The sequence below is a fragment of the Podarcis raffonei genome, chromosome 3, assembly GCF_027172205.1.
Source record: "Podarcis raffonei isolate rPodRaf1 chromosome 3, rPodRaf1.pri, whole genome shotgun sequence".
Lineage (NCBI taxonomy): Eukaryota > Metazoa > Chordata > Lepidosauria > Squamata > Lacertidae > Podarcis > Podarcis raffonei.
Genome location: NC_070604.1, coordinates 31,884,393 through 31,900,140, shown reverse-complemented (window position 1 = coordinate 31,900,140; position 15,748 = coordinate 31,884,393). Strand labels below are relative to the sequence as shown.

General features: G+C 45.6%; 1 protein-coding gene and 1 long non-coding RNA gene across 2 annotated transcripts; one reads left to right on the top strand and one right to left on the bottom strand.

Moving 5' to 3' along the window:
- Window positions 1-26: 26 nt before the first annotated feature.
- On the bottom strand, window positions 27-7,574 carry SLC66A3 (solute carrier family 66 member 3). The gene is made up of 7 exons (XM_053380998.1): window positions 7,356-7,574; window positions 6,047-6,129; window positions 5,892-5,961; window positions 5,054-5,111; window positions 2,996-3,116; window positions 2,294-2,335; window positions 27-310 (listed from the first exon to the last, which is right to left on the bottom strand). Exons 1-7 carry the CDS (start codon window positions 7,502-7,504, stop codon window positions 219-221), a joined length of 615 nt encoding a protein of 204 aa, XP_053236973.1. The 5' UTR covers window positions 7,505-7,574; the 3' UTR covers window positions 27-218.
- Window positions 7,575-7,602: 28 nt separating this feature from the next.
- On the top strand, window positions 7,603-10,459 carry LOC128410180 (uncharacterized). The gene is made up of 3 exons (XR_008329409.1): window positions 7,603-7,702; window positions 8,334-8,420; window positions 9,361-10,459. It is a non-coding gene; the product is annotated as an uncharacterized LOC128410180 (long non-coding RNA).
- Window positions 10,460-15,748: the final 5,289 nt, after the last annotated feature.

Genomic DNA, 15,748 nt, shown 5'->3' with positions numbered 1-15,748 from the left:
AAATACTTTAAAAGTGTATGCATGCCAACAAATATCAAAACTTTTATTGAATTCATAGTGGCAATTTCCTTTAGTATGTGAAACATCACCAGTTTCCCATTAAATGGATTGCTGATTTACTGAAGCTTGGTGATAACTTTGGTCCTAATTTACCGTCTCATATATTGGTTTCATTCTTTCTTTCGGTCCAGACCACTCAAAATAGACAGAACGTCATCTTAATCACTCTTCTTTGCTGGCTTCCTGTAGTGCAGTATAGTTGCTGTGACCCATATATTCAGAGCCATCATGACTATGAAACGGACCAAAACTGTGGGAGGGGGGAAGTGTTTAGTTAAAAATTGCTTTGTTTTTCTCCATTTTACTGTAACTTAATTTACTATATTTAATATATTTCTAGTTAGTCTCTCGTAGGATACACACTCTCGATACAGGTTACGATCGATGAGTAGAATACAACATTAACATTCTACGATTTATAGCAGTAAAAACTGTCAGTATTAAAAACAGTTACAGATAACAGTTCTAAAAACAACAACAACACACAATATTTTTTAAAGCCCCAAAGCATTTTCTTAAAGGTCTGTGCCATACAATTTTCTCTGTAGAGGGCATTCCAGAAATAAAGAGCCACCATGGAGAAGGCCCTGTCCTTGATGCTAACCTAACCACTTTTACTTGTGGACCAGAGCGCAAGGCTTTGAATGCTAATTCTTCAATCCTGGGAAATGGTAGTCTTTCATATAGCCTGGCCCCAAAGCATTTAAGGGCAGGTGTGGCTAATACATGGCCTTCTCGAAGCTGCTGAATTTCGACTCCCATCATTACCCTGACCACGGGCCATACAGGCTGGGATTGATGCGGGTTTTAATTCAGCAAAATAGGTCTGCAGGTTAACTACCCCCGCTTTAAGGTTTTAAAAGGCCAATATTTGAGCCCAGAAGCTAAAAGAAACTTCCAGGTATAATCACAGCTATGCCAAGCTGACCTCACAGTAGCTACTGAAATACCTGACAACTGTGTTAATTTGCATGCATCCCACAAGGCAAAATTCACACACGGAAGGCGACTTCTGTCTACAGATCCCCTTAACTGCAACATAATGCGCAGTGCCGGTTGTGAGATGCACTGCTGGATGCAAAGCACACGGTTGCCATCCACGCCTGCAAAGTGGCAGATTGATTGGAATGTACATTTCCACCTGCCTTGTCAATATCAATATTGAAAGTACAATATTAATATAAATCACTTGCAGAATTTATATGCAGAGGATTTTAAGTCAAATTCCCACAGTAGATGCTTCTAATCCTTTCGTTTAAAATGCAAAGAACAGGTCTGAAGAGACTGACTTGTCGAAAAGAATTCAAGCATTTCCCCCTAAAGAGATACAGCATAAACCAGATACAGTGGTGCCTCGCAAGACGAAATTAATTCGTTTCGCAAGTTTTTTCTTCTTGTGAGTTTTTCGTCTTGCGAAGCACGGTTTCCCATAGGAATGCATTGAAAATCAATTAATGCGTTCCTATGGAGACCGCTTGCCAGGCTGGCGGTGCGGAGAAGGGCTTTTCTCCCCACCGCAAGCCTTCAGGACAGGTGCGGGAACAGAGGGGAAGGCGCGCAGCGCTTCTCCTCTGTTCCCGGGGCTTGCGGTGGGAGGAGGGTTTTTCCTCCCCACCGCCAACATTCAGAACAGCATTCTGAATGTTGGCGGTGGGAAGGAAAACCCTCCTCCCACCGCAAGTCTTCAGGACAGCCTTCCGAAGGCTGGTGGCGGGAGGAGGTCTCTCCGCCTCACCGCCAGCCTTCGGAGCAGCCTTCCGAAGGCTGGCGGCGGGAGGAGGTCTCTCCGCCCCACTGCCAGCCTTCGGAGGAGGTCCGAGGACAGTGGGGAAGACACGCTGCACTTCCCCGCTGTCCTGGAGATTTCCCTATGGGCTTTCGTCTTGCGAAGGAAGCCCATAGGGAAATTCGTTTTGCGAAGCGCCTCCAAAACGGAAAACCCTTTCGTCTAGCGGGTTTTTCGTCTTGCGAGGCGTTCGTCTTGCGGGGCACCACTGTATTTGCAAGAGTCTGTGTCCCCCCCCCCCCAAAAAAAACCCATCTCTTTGCTTTATTATATGCCAGTGAAACAAAAATTATGTAACCAGGTAGCATAAAACCATCTGCACTACTGCTATTGATGGAAATGTGTCAGTGTATTTGCTGACCAGTTAAGGACCCCTTATTTTATTGTTCTCAGCGAAACAAATTTTAAATTGACACACACACAAATCACCCGACATTACAATATTACCTGTAACATCCTTTGTTGTCATTACTGTTGTAAATATTCTGGCTGCAATTGAAAGAGAGCATATTAGCACACTTTAAACAGGCAAAAGGGGAGAGTCGTCAAGCAAATATACTGGCCTTTTGAAACCTGTGCTTTCCCCAAGATAAGTGAAATGGCTCAGTTTAGAACCACTTTTACCCCCTACGCAAGATGTTTCGCTGATAATTCTGCATTCCTCTGATGTTTCTCCTTCCATGTGCGATTCAAAATTTTGTTTCAGATTAAAACTGCAAGCAAATCCAGCCCGTTTAAGTAAACTTTGTTCACTGCGTGTAGTTTCTACACCACTCCCAGCAGAATTTCCAGTGCAGACGGCACTCACAGTACAGATGGCGCCCACAACTTCCATTCATTTTCTCTCTGTATAAGGATATAAGGAACCGTCTCCAAAATGTTATTAGGCCGACAAACGTTTAATTTCCCTTGGAATTCCTTTGAGCAGGAAACTCAGAAGTTTGCATTACACAATTTTTGGAGGCAATTCTATTTCAGGCATGAGCTGCTCCCATCAAAACAAGGATGTGTGTTTTCTGGGGGGGGGGGTGCGGGGACTAAAGCGGGAGTTTGCACAGCGTAATTTGCATTAGAAAATGTTCTGATGCTGGCATCCTTGTTTTATTTGTATTAAAGTAAACAAAGCTAAAAGTTTGAGAAGCTGCTTACTTGCACAGGTATATGTGGCTAGACTCCAAGTCGTGGCACTCACTTGCCCGGAATCTCTCGTCCGCCAAAGATATTGAAGCTGCACAAGTTTACTTGCAGCACTGATTACAGTGCTTAAGTTCTGCAGGGAAGGAAAAGGGATAGAGTGGGAAGTAGTGGGTGTGGTGGAAAACTGCCCCAATTCAGGATAAATCAGCTGCTTTGGAGAGTTTTAACTCTGAGCTGAGATTTAAGTCTACTTTAAACTTCTGAAGACTTGACAGCTCAATCACAACCACATCCACTCAGAAGTAAGTTGTACTGAATTCGGTGATGCTAACTCCCAGGTAAATGGGACTAGGATTGCAAACCCAGGAGTGCATATTTTGCTTAATCCCAAACATTTAAAATACAAACATAGTCAATCTCAGCCCCTCTCCAATCTTGTGAAGTCTACCTATAACTTTATAGTAGTACAGATTCAGCTCTCTTTATTTAAAATAAAAAAATATACCGTATTTTTCGTCCCATAGGACGCTCCGTCCCATAGGACGCACCTACTTTTTTTTGGGGGGGGGGGAAATAAAGAAAAAAAAATTTCCCTTTATTTCCCCCCCAAAACCAGGTCGGGGAACAGTGGGATGGCGCTGCGCCTCCCCGCTGTCCCCCGAGCTTGTGGGGCTCGAGGGCGCTCTGCTTCTCCCCCCCGGGCGCGCAAGGCTTGTGGACACCTGCGCGAAGCACGGGGCGTCCTCCAGAGGGCGCCCCGTGCTCCGCGCTGCAGGCTGCCGCCTGCAAGCCTTGCGCGCCCGGGGGAACTCCCCCCGGGCGTGCAAGGCTTGCGGATAGCTTCCTGGAGCCTGGAGAGCGAGAGGTGTCGGTGCGCACCGACGCCTCTCGCTCTCCAGGCTTCAGCGAAAGCCTGCATTCGCCCCATAGGACGCACACACATTTCCCCTTCATTTTTGGAGGGGAAAAAGTGCGTCCTATAGGGCGAAAAATACGGTAATTTAGGAAAGCCAGCTGCAATCTGAATGGCTCTTTCAACACTCATAGAGGCAAGAAATAGAATAAAGAATTTGTTAAAATGGCTTGGCTCAGCAAAGGTTTCACTTGTCATAGTTTAAGCTCCTCCTCGTTTTCCATAAGCAGCAGGAGAATGAGCCTATGAGTGATTTTCAGGAGTAAGAAACGCTGCAGCAATGCATAAATGTTTTATAATATACCATATTTTCCCGTGTATAAGACTAGGTTCTCCCCCTAAAAAATAATGTCAAAAATTAAGGGACATCTTATATACGGATATTGCTGAGGGTGGACTGTGTATTTTTGAGTCCCCAAAATAGGGGGCATCTTATACATGGGGACGTCTTATAGACGGAAAAATACGGTATATCTTAATCCAGGTGAAAGGGGGGGAGGGGCATTCAACAGCCAGGTCACTGGGTTCTGGCTTTCCAATCCACCACCTTCCCACAGTACACATGAAAACTTTACACCAAGAACTGGAACCATTCGACAATTTCCCAAATTTGGGGTCTGTTTCCAGACTACAATTCCCATCATCCCCGACCACTGGTCTTTTTTAGCTAGGGATGATGGGAGTTGTAGTCCAAAAACAGCTGGAGACCCAAGTTTAGGAAACACTGCATTAAACAAAAGAGACTTGCTGAGCATGATGTGCATGCCAAGCTTATGACTCAACTGGCCCATGAGAAGCTTGTGGCCTGGCAGCAAGAAATTCAAAGCTACGTTGCCCCTCCCTGTTCTTTTTACTTCCTGCCACACGGAGCTGTGCCATGCTTTGGCTTAGTGTGTCATCCGAACCTGGGCTTATGTTCCAGCTCTTTCCTTGCTAACCATGAGCTGTAGCCACTGTTTATTATTCAGCTTGTGGTTAGTAAGGAAAGAGCTTAACCAACCTGGGTTAGCTCAGTGTGGTGCAGGATTTTAAAAAGTCAAAAGTGGCTGCAAGCTTTCCTCTGGAAGCCTGCGCATTCACGCAATCTGGGTGAGCCAAAGTTTGGCTTACCGTGATGTGCAAACCAGGCAATCGGCGCGTTCCTTCCAACTACTTACCATAGCCAGGTCCACTATCCATTTCTGCAGGGTTAGCATGTACCATCCTGCCACAAATCTAATCTTGAGGTTAAGTTGCATAAGGATGATGGCAATCAGGTGGACACTTGGTAGTTCACTGGGTTAAATGCATTTACACCCTATCTTCTCAAGGTAGCTTAAGGAATGAATTAAAAGCCAATTAAGGAATTACTAAATTGCAAAGGTAGCCTGTAAAAATCACCACATAGGGTTTCTAGCCCCAAGGCTGTAAATTTTGTGATTGGATACACCACTCTCTGGCAGCCATCTTGTGAGCTACGCCTCCCAGGCAGCCATTTTGCGCTGGTCCCCGAAACACACTCAAAATTCCAATGTGCCCATAGGCCCAAAAAGGATGGAGATCATGCTGTAAAAGATAGGCAATGCCTCATCATGCCAGAACCCAGAGGGGAATTTGGACAGGGTTTAATTACCCCTTATGCAAAGTAAGCAAATTATGTAAATATTTATGTGCAATGTATACAGGTTGCTCTACCCTGGTACAGAGTTTTGATTTTAATTATAAGCACGGCACATAAGCTAAAAATAAAAGAATCCCAGGAGTTAAAAGAAAGGCTATTCATGCTGGACCTGAACTTTTCCCACAAGGTCCTTATATTCCATTACAGTGAATCAATTGCAAATGCTGCACCTTAACCCACCAGAAAACACCTGAATAAGATCCTGGAAAATGTGCACATCAGATCAGGAATGTGTGCTGGAAAACAGTTGCTTCATTCAAGAAGATGGAATACAAAAAGAACCAGCAGAAATGCTATATAAATGGAAATGAGCAAACAGATAGTTAAAAGGATACATGGCTGTGTAAGGCAAAGCATGCTTCATTTTGCCACTGTAATGAAGAACAAATAGCAAAAGAATGACATCTGAAACACAACAAACGAAAAAGTTGATCGTGAGCGAGAGAAACAAATGATGCTGCAATATTGGTGGGTAGGAGCAATGTACTACCTTGAACAATGATGATAGGATATTCTATATACGTCGGCAAAGGATAATTGTAGTAACTCATATACCGCAGGCATACGAGGAAGCTGAAAGGGAAAGGTACAATTTCAATTTTCACCTTAACCGCTCGTGATCTCCTAAATCCACCTCTGATAGGGGTCAGTTACAGAGGGCAAGATATGACTTAGACCTTAATAACACAGGGCATGAATAAACCTAGTAATATCTGTGGGTTACGAAGCACAACTGCACTGGAGCACAGAAGGGCTATGTGGTACAAGCTATACCTTTAAAGCACATTCATTCCCTCAAAGAATTCTGGGCACTGTAGTCCAACCTTCAGCGTTCTATTTCCCAGCAACCCTTAAACTACAGCACCCAGAATTCTTTGAGAGGAAGAATGTTTCGCATGTAGTTAATAGGTACCGTGTGTACACACACACAGCTAATGATTTATTATTGCTGTTTTTGCTTTCTGTGCTTTATTAGCAGGGCTGTGGTTGTAAAGTCCACAGCACTGGAATAAGGTGACTATTCTGTGCAATACAACCTTAGAAGTACCCACCCAACCTTAAAAGAAGAGATTTATTAAAACAGACCATATATTTTAAATACCGTACATAAAATACATACATTACGGCTTGTGGGAAAACCACACCTTCTGCTCCAGGGAGCTCAACCCATTCTGCATAGAAGAAGCTACCTGGAGCCAGTCTGCGATACAGGGAATGAAATCTGCATATGCTCAACGATACTACTTGTTACTTCATTTATTTATTTTTTCAAAGTTGCCCAAAGAAGGGAAAAGAAAAGAAAAGGCCATCATGCAAATTAAAGCTATGTTTACGTCTTTTGAAAACAGGAGCCAAGGCTCACATTTCTCTTCCGTTTTCAAAAACGAGCTCAGCCCTGGAACTTTTGAATCATCTGGTAGGAGGCAGGCCACACATGATACAGCAATCCCAGAATTGTGGAGTTGGAAGGTCCACCAATGGTCATCTAGTCTGACCCCGTGAAATGCAAGAATGCAGTTGAGTAATCCTGAGAGCAGCCAGCGCCTGAAGGCGAGACCCGCCCGGGAACCCGACCTATGCCAATTTGAGTTGAAAGCAGCTCAGGAAATGAAAACATAACGGGGAGTGCTTTGCCTCTGGGCGTGTTCAGAGTGCTTTCCCCCTCCCAACACTAAGTTGGGAAAGACCTCGCGTGCTTTAGCGCCAGGAAACTCTCAAGAAAGAAACGGGAGTTCTCCCTCTTCCGAAAGCCAAGAGAAAAACGAAGCCCCAGAACTTAAAAAGATCCCTTTACTTGCCCACTCAGCTCCAGCACCAAACTCTCCAGGCTGACTCCCCGGGCGGACTTGGCAGCCAGCAAGGCGGCTCCCTGCGGCACTTTGAGCACCCCGCAAACCAGGATCGTGCTCCAGTTGGCCACGTCCAGCAGCAGCGACTCCGGCCCCATGGCGATGCCCCTTTTCCTCCGCCCCCCAAAAGATGCTGCTGATGCAGCAGCCCCCGCCGCGGGCTCGTCTCCCTCCTGCTTCCGCCGCCCTGGAGCGAGGGGAGGAAAACGCCCAGTGGGAGGAGAGATGAGGGGAAAGGCGGCGCGCCCTGGCTCGCCTGTTTCTCCGCTTGCATGGCGCGCGCGGATTGCAAAAAGGTATTAATATTCCTCACACACACACCCGCCATCCCTTTCCCCCTCACTATTATTACTAGTGGTAGTTGTTGTAGTGATCGTAGTGCAGTAGTAGTGAACCTCCCCCCCGAGAGGTATTCCTAGTTTTTGTTTTTAATGCATTCTGGCGAGGGCGCAGATGGAAACGAAAAATCCTATTCCGAGATTCAAAGGCCGCGCCCACAATAGGAGGAGGGGGGGAAGTCTCACGAGTTAACTCCTTCGCATCGCCCTGCCGCAAAAAAAGCAGGCTGTTTGTTATTCAGTTGGCAAAACCCAGTGATTTTTTTAAAAGTCCATTTTGTTGTTGTTGTTTTAATGAGGTGCCGTGCTTGATCAAAGCGCCGTGCGTGGCGGCGCAAAATGGTTGCAAAAGAAAAGAGGTTCGTTCTTAGTATCGTTATAAAGAAAAGCACTGGGAACAACTGTTGTCAACATCACCTGATGCAAAGCAGGGCTCCCCCTCTTTCAGTTGCATTACTCCTTCCCCCACCTCACAGGTAGGGCGTGCCCCCCCCTTATGTGTTTCACGGCAAATCAAATATCCAACCGGTTATGTTTTTCCAATTGTCCTGTTAAGCTGCACCTGTTGAATTTCTTTCTTTTTTGCCAGTCAGCAGAGGAGTTCTAGAGGGGGGAAAAGAAGGCAACTTTGGAAGTTATGCACAACTCGCATAATTATTCGTATGTTTATGCAGAAGTCCCAGTGTGATCTTACTGCTTTGGAAAGTGTGCATGGGGTTGAAGACTTGGGTTGCAAGCCTATTATGTGCATTTATTACTATTCATAATAATAATAATTTCATTTCTATACCACTTTATATTTTAAAGAAACAATCTCAAAGTGGTTTACAACACATTAAAACTTCAAAACAACCCAGAATAAAACAAATTCAAGCTTCAAGGAAAATATTTCAGATCTTTCTCTAAGTGACATTTTGCTTTTCTCACATTTGTTTACCTACTTAATTTATATAGCTGCCCATAGCAGAAGTGCTCTAAGAGGTCAGTGTGGTGTAGTGGTTAGAGTGCCGGACTAGGACCTGGGAGTTCAGGGTTCAAATCCCCAAATGAACATGTTGTTGCATAGGATCAGACAACTCAAGTCTGAGGAGAAACACTGAGTACAGTGGTACCTCAGGTTACATACGCTTCAGGTTACATACGCTTCAGGTTACAGACTCTGCTAACCCAGAAATATTACCTCAGGTTAAGAACTTTGCTTCAGGATGAGAACAGAAATCGCGCAGCAGCGGCATGGCGGCAGCGGGAGGCCCCATTAGCTAAAGTGGTGCTTCAAGTTAAGAACCTTTTCAGGTTAAGAACGGACCTCCAGAATGAATTAAGTATTTAACCCGAGGTACCACTGTACTCAACTAGTCACTGTAAGCTCAAGCGTTTAACAACAGCTTGATGAGTATATGCTGGCTTGCAGTGTTTTATATTTCTGCACTGTGAAGGGCCTCCACCTAACGCTGTCTGTCAAATAGCCAGTGGTGTGCCCCCCCCCCCATATATTGTTGGACTCCAGCTACCATCCTTGCCAGCCAGCTTAGCTAATGGTCAGGAATTATGGGGGTTGTAGGGCAAAAAAATGTTACAGAGAGTGCCACATTGGCTATCTCTGATTTGTTTCCCAGGTAATCCTGTGGTTCTTCAGATGCTGGTGGACTACAACTCCCATCAGCCCCACTCAGCACAGCCCATGGTCAAGGATGGTAGGAATCATAGACCAGCGCATCTGAAAGGTCACATGTTCTTCCCCCTTGCTGTTGGAGATGGAAATATACTGGGCTTGTATTTTCACCTTGTTATTTGGCAACCCTAGAGTACAGACACATTTCCATTTGCAGTGACACACCATAGCTTTATTGGGACTCAAGTATGTCTGGAATCCTCACTGTCTGGTTTGGAACGTTCAGGAAAACAAGGGGAGGCTGGTTGAGAGAACCGTAGACTTCACATGCTTAGAAGCCCACCCTTATTTGCGCGTGCTTGGACTGGAATTCAAAACCTCAGGATTGTGTGACTCTGCACTGCCCCCACGTAAGCCCTGCACTTTCCCCAAATCTGACTGTAGACCCTAACCCTACTTGATCTGTAAGTAAGCCCCATTGAATTTAGTGGACTTCTGAGCACTCACGGTTGTGATGTTCCCATAGTTTCAATTACCCAATCTCATTTTGCTTGGCTTGAAACATAAGATTTAGCTTTAGATTACATACGTTTGCTTAAGCAGCTAGTGGGACATGGATGTGTTTGTTGAAATGGAAGGGCAGCCTGATGCCACCTTTGATTGCAAATGGCTGTCTGCTGCATCCAGGTTTCTAATGTGCTAGTTCAGCAAAGATTGCCAGTGTTGAAGCAATGATTCTTCAACATCAACTTTGTTGGGCAGGTCATGTTGTTTAGATGCCTGATTATTATCATCCAAAGGTGCTCTCAAGGCAAATCTTTAAAAATGTAGTATAAATACCGACAACTGGGAAACATTGGCCTGCAAGCGATCCAATTGGAGAATAAGGTAAAAGGTAAAGGTACCCCTGCCCGTATGGGCCAGTCTTGACAGACTCTGGGGTTGTGCGCCCATCTCACTTAAGAGGCCGGGGGCCAGCGCTGTCCGGAGACACTTCCGGGTCACGTGGCCAGCATGACAAAGCTGCATCTGGCGAGCCAGCGCAGCACACGGAACGCCGTTTACCTTCCCGCCAGTAAGCGGTCCCTATTTATCTACTTGCACCCGGGGGGGCTTTCGAACTGCTAGGTTGGCAGTTGTAATTGGAGAATAGCCTCTACCAAAAGCTGTTGTGGACTTTGAAGAAGCACGAACTCAGGACGAAAAGGAGAAATGAGCTAAGAGGAAGGCACATTTGGCAAACCCTCACCATGATCAACTCCTGCCTGGAAACCTATGTCACCACTGTGGAAGGATGTACGGATCCAGAATTGGCCTTCACAGTCACTTATGGACTCACTGTTAAGACCATATTCATGGAAGACAATCTTACTCGGCTAAGAGTGATCGTCAAAGAAGAAGAAAATGCAGCAGCTTACAACTCACAAGCCATGCGAGGTCCAGAGCCCCAGCTTGACTAGCCAAATAGCAATTGAGGAAAACTATACGTGCACAGTGGTGGTACTCTGTGCTTTTTTTCCTCCCTTGCTGATCTTTAGCTAGCAGTACTTAAAAGCACATTAGTCACAGAGCTGGATTACTGCTAACATTATATGTAATTTAAAAGCTAGAGCAGTGAAAGCTTTTCCTTAGCATCATTTAATCTTCACTTCCTGCTGCTGTTGATTCCCCCACGCTATATCCTTTGCTAAGAGCTATATCCTTTGAATGGAATGAAAAGATCTTCATTCAGATTAGTCTGTTCTTTCTCCACAAGCTTTATATTGCCTGTTTGCGTGAGCATGTCTGTAGTATACTTAAAATGAAATTATTCTTTTATTTAAAAAATGCCTAAACCAATAACTGATGGAATAGTTTGGTACATTTACATTTGTCTTTGGAAGATTACCAAGAACAGTCCTCAGCCTGTGTAGCACAGTAATTATAACCAACGTGTCACATTTATTTTCTTAAAGAAATTAACAACCGCGTATTCTACAGCTTATTTTGTATCTGAACAAGCTAGCAAGATCCACCTGTGGCTGACTTGTTATGTACTGAAGTTCTCACCCTGGGCCAGCAGGGGGATACTATAGATAGTTTTCACTCAGGTCCACATATGCAAATAAGGGATTGAAAGTGACGTTCAGTGATTGGATAGTTACAGAAAATGGTTACTGTTGCGTTCTAGTGGAGCACTATATAAGCAGGCTGGCTCAACCCTTCAGTTCAGTTCTGTTCTGGCCTGTGAATAAAAAAGAGCTGTTTGAAGAATCGCTGTGTCGTCTGATATGTTCACCCACAACTTAACATGACTCTTGGTTTGTTGGTTGTTTGGATGGTTTGTTTGGGGGTTATTGTTTTGTATTTTAAGGGGTCAGGGACTGCTAATCCATAACAAGGAAATAAAAAACCTTCCCCAGTTTAACAGAAACGGGAAACCCAAAGGCTGAACTGTTTTCCTTATGAGGGAGAGTTGGAAGCCCCGTTTTTTGTAGTTTAGGAAAAAGATGACTAAGAGGAGACATGCAAAAATTTACAATAGTGGTGGGGGACCCTGTGACCCATCAGCTCTAGCTAGCGTAGCCCAAGCGCCATGGGGGGGGGAGAGTTGTTGCCTGACATAATAAATTGATATTGAAATGAATTGATGGGTTTTTGGACATACAGTGAAAAATGCAAAATTATCAAACAAATAACAGCTTGAACTTAAATTATGATAGCACAGAAGCATATTGGAAAACCAGTCAAGGAAATGCACTGTGTAGGAAACAGGCAATACAGGTTCGTGCTGTTATTTACCGTATTTTTCGCTGTATAGGACGCACTTTTTCCCCTCCAAAAATGAAGGGGAAATGTGTGTGCGTCCTATGGAGCGAATGCAGGCTCCTTGGCTTTGCCGCGACGCGCCTGTCCTGGAAGCCGGAGGAGGAACAGAAGGGTCTCCTGTTCCTCCTCCCGCTTCGCAGCGACGCGCCTGTCCAGCGAAGCCGGAGGAGGAACAGAAGGGTCTCCTTCTGTTCCTTCTCCAGCTTCGCTGAAGGGCGCTGCACCTTCTCCCTCTCTGCGCAGCACCTCTCCTGTGAAGGAGAGGCGCTGCACAGAGAGAGAGAGAAGGCGCAGCGCCCCTTGAGCAACGCGCCTGTCCAGCGAAGCCGGAGGAGGAACAGAAGGGTCTCCTTCTATTCCTCCCTCCGCTTCGCAGCGACGCGCCTGTGCTGGAAGCCGGAGGAGGAACAGAAGGGTCTCTTCTGTTCCTTCTCCAGCTTCTCTGAAGGGCGCTGTACCTTCTCCCTCTCTGCGCAGAGAGAGAGAGAAGGCACAGCGCCCCTTGAGCGACGTGCCTGTGCTGGAAGCCGGAGGAGGAACAGAAGGGTCTCCTTCTGTTCCTTCTCCAGCTTCACTGAAGGGCGCTGCACCTTCTCCCTCTCTGCGCAGGAGAGGCGCTGCGCAGAGAGGGAGAGAAGGCGCAGCGCCCCTTGAGCAACGCGCCTGTGCTGGAAGCCGGAGGAGGAACAGAAGGGTCTCCTTCTGTTCCTTCTCCAGCTTCGCTGAAGGGCGCTGCGCCTTCTCCCTCTCTGCGCAGCGCCTCTCCTGTGAAGGAGAGGCGCTCCGCAGAGAGAGAGAGAAGGCGCAGCGCCCCTTGAGCAACGTGCCTATCAAGCGAAGCCGGAGGAGGAACAGAAGGGTCTCTTCTGTTCCTTCTCCAGCTTCTCTGAAGGGCGCTGTACCTTCTCCCTCTCTGCGCAGAGAGAGAGAGAAGGCACAGCGCCCCTTGAGCGACGTGCCTGTGCTGGAAGCCGGAGGAGGAACAGAAGGGTCTTCTTCTGTTCCTTCTCCAGCTTCGCTGAAGGGCGCTGCCCCTTCTCCCTCTCTGCGCAGCGCCTCTCCTGTGAAGGAGGGGCGCTGCGCAGAGAGAGAGAAGGCGCAGTGCCCCTTCAGCGACGCGTCTGTCCTGGCTTCTGCTTTAGCCCTGCGCAGCCTCTTTGGGCAGGGGGAGCCTTCATCCCGCTGCCCTGAAGAGGCTTGGCGCGGTTACCCCAGAAGGCAGAACAGCCACACAGTATCCCAGAAGCCAGATCCCTCTTGCTGTTCTGGCTTCTGGGGTTCAGAATAATTTTTTCTTGTTTTCCGCCTCCCAAAACTAGGTGCGCCCTATGGTCCGGTGCACCCTATGGTGCGAAAAATACGGTATTTGATGGTTTTGTATTTTGTCAGAAAACCTATCAATTAATTTCAACTACAGTCTTGAGCTCATGGTCCTTGTTACTGGTTATGCTTTACCCACTGGGGTGCAGAGGTGCGAATTCAACCACAGATTAACAAAAACTGACTCTATAAATGCGCCTAAGGGTGCAGTTCTGTGCCTGTCTACCTGGGAGTAAACCCCATTCAGTGGGACTTATTTCTGAGAAGTCACATATAGGATTGCTCTTTAAACTATTTTGGGGGTGGGGAGAAGAACCAAAAGGTACTTAGAAGAACGTTCTGAATAATTTTGTTTGATGCTTCTTGGCACCTGTTCACTGAACAGAAATAGTAAGTAGTGTTGTTATCAAAGGTGATTAGGTTCAAAGACCTATCAGCACAATTGATTTCCTCCGGACTATAAGATGAAAACAGAAATAAAATCCTGAACATTCTCTATATTGCCAACTACCGGTATGTGTTGCATGGAAAGGAGAGGCAGGATCAAGATTTAGAGATATGCTTCAAGGTCCAGACTATGGGAAGTGCCGAAAAATTTATAATTATAATTTGGATGATAATTTGGTCTTTTTTATTTTAGTTTTTTTATTTTAATTGGATTATGAGTTGATATGTTACCTGGATGTTTTTTATTGGAAAATTAATAAAAACAATTTAACATAGAAAATCTCTACATTTTTTAATAAGTCAGCCTTGAGTGCCATCTGCAGGTCGCTAAGTATTTTGTGTTGTAGCCTCTGCATTCAGTAGCAACATCACTGAATTCTGTGTGATTACCTTAAGTGGTTTTAGGATTGTGAACAAAGTGTTATTTATTCTGTATCCAATTAGGAAGAAAACATCACCATTACGTATCCTCCAAAGTGTTTTGTTCTTTTTCTTCACAGAGTCTCACCAAGCCTTCGAGTCCAATAGAAAACTGTTTTCAGGGTTTTCTGAGATCCTGGCTGTCAGAAAGGGATTAAGCCATTATAAGAGGCACAGAGCTTCAGTCATGGGTTCAACTGCTGTCATATCCCTTACAAGGACCCCAGGTAATAGGGCTTATCAGGGCTGCGAAAGGCATTTCCCCCAGGATTGGAGAGCTACCCTTAGTCAGTAGGCAGTACTTGGCTTCCCAGGCCAATGATGTGATCAACATGGGTGCAACTGGAAAGTGGTTTGCACCCCACAGCAAAGTGATAAAGAGAAGGCAGAGGCAGTTGATGCTGGAAAAATTTATTTCAATGCTGGTTTCCAGGATTTCCAACACATTGCAAATGTAGATGTTCCTCATCACAGGAAGCCATTTGATGTCTTCATTCAGACATCAATACACTGGTTAACAAAACAAAACAAAACAAAACAAAACACCAACCTGCTTATTCTAAAGTAAATACCTTAGTTCATCTGCTCTGGGTTTTCATTCAGGTTTACTGTTTCATGGGAAACACACTGTAAATAACAATGGTGACTTTCCTTCAGTGCTAACTCAGTACAGTGGTACCTCAGGTTACATGCGCTTCAGGTTACATATGCTTCAGGTTACAAACTCTGTTAACCCAGAAATATTACCTCGGGTTAAGAACTTTGCTTCAGGATGAGAACAGAAATCATGCAGCAGCGGCGCGGCGGCAACAGGAGGCCCCATTAGCCAAAGCAGTCTTCAGGTTAAGAATGGACCTCCGGAATGAATTAAGTATACTTAACCTGAGGTACCACTGTACTATGTACTTTTGAGCCTAACCTACAAAGGTGGATGTAGAAGGAGACTGGTTCCCCCAGCCTAACAGTTCAGTGATTTCCCTAGTTGCAATATGGTACCATCCAGCTTGAATTGAAAGAGTCACTCTCGTACTATTACTCTTTTGACAAGTATGGTCCGTCGCATGCTGAATTCTATCAGCTGTAGTGTACATGACCAGCTGTAAATGTTTGCTTTTAAAAAGCATTTTAAATGAGGGACAATTTGTTCCCACAAAAGGGCTTCAGCAACAGGAAGCCAGTGGCAATTCTTTCCAAGTGGGTCCAATCAGTTTAGTCAGCTGGGACTGGGAGGACGTAAAGCCTCTGCCGAACGATCCCTTAGGACTCTCTATTTTCCTCTGCTTTCCAGTAGTTTCCTAGGCAATAATTTGTGTAGTTTACCAGCAATTAGATACTTGGGGAGGGGGGAATCCCAGGCTTCTTTTTCATGTGTGTGAACAGAAGTGGATGAATGAGAA

Coding starts and splice junctions, on each gene's coding strand:
- SLC66A3 (XM_053380998.1), bottom strand. CDS start 7,504: ATGGGGCCGGAGTCGCTGCTGCTGGACGTGGCCAACTGGAGCACGATC. Junction 6,130..7,355: donor TTGGTGCTGGAGCTGAGTGG/GCAAGTAAAGGG, acceptor TTTCCCTTTCAG/CTTCCTCGTATGCCTGCGGT. Junction 5,962..6,046: donor TCCTATCATCATTGTTCAAG/GTAGTACATTGC, acceptor GTTGTGTTTCAG/ATGTCATTCTTTTGCTATTT.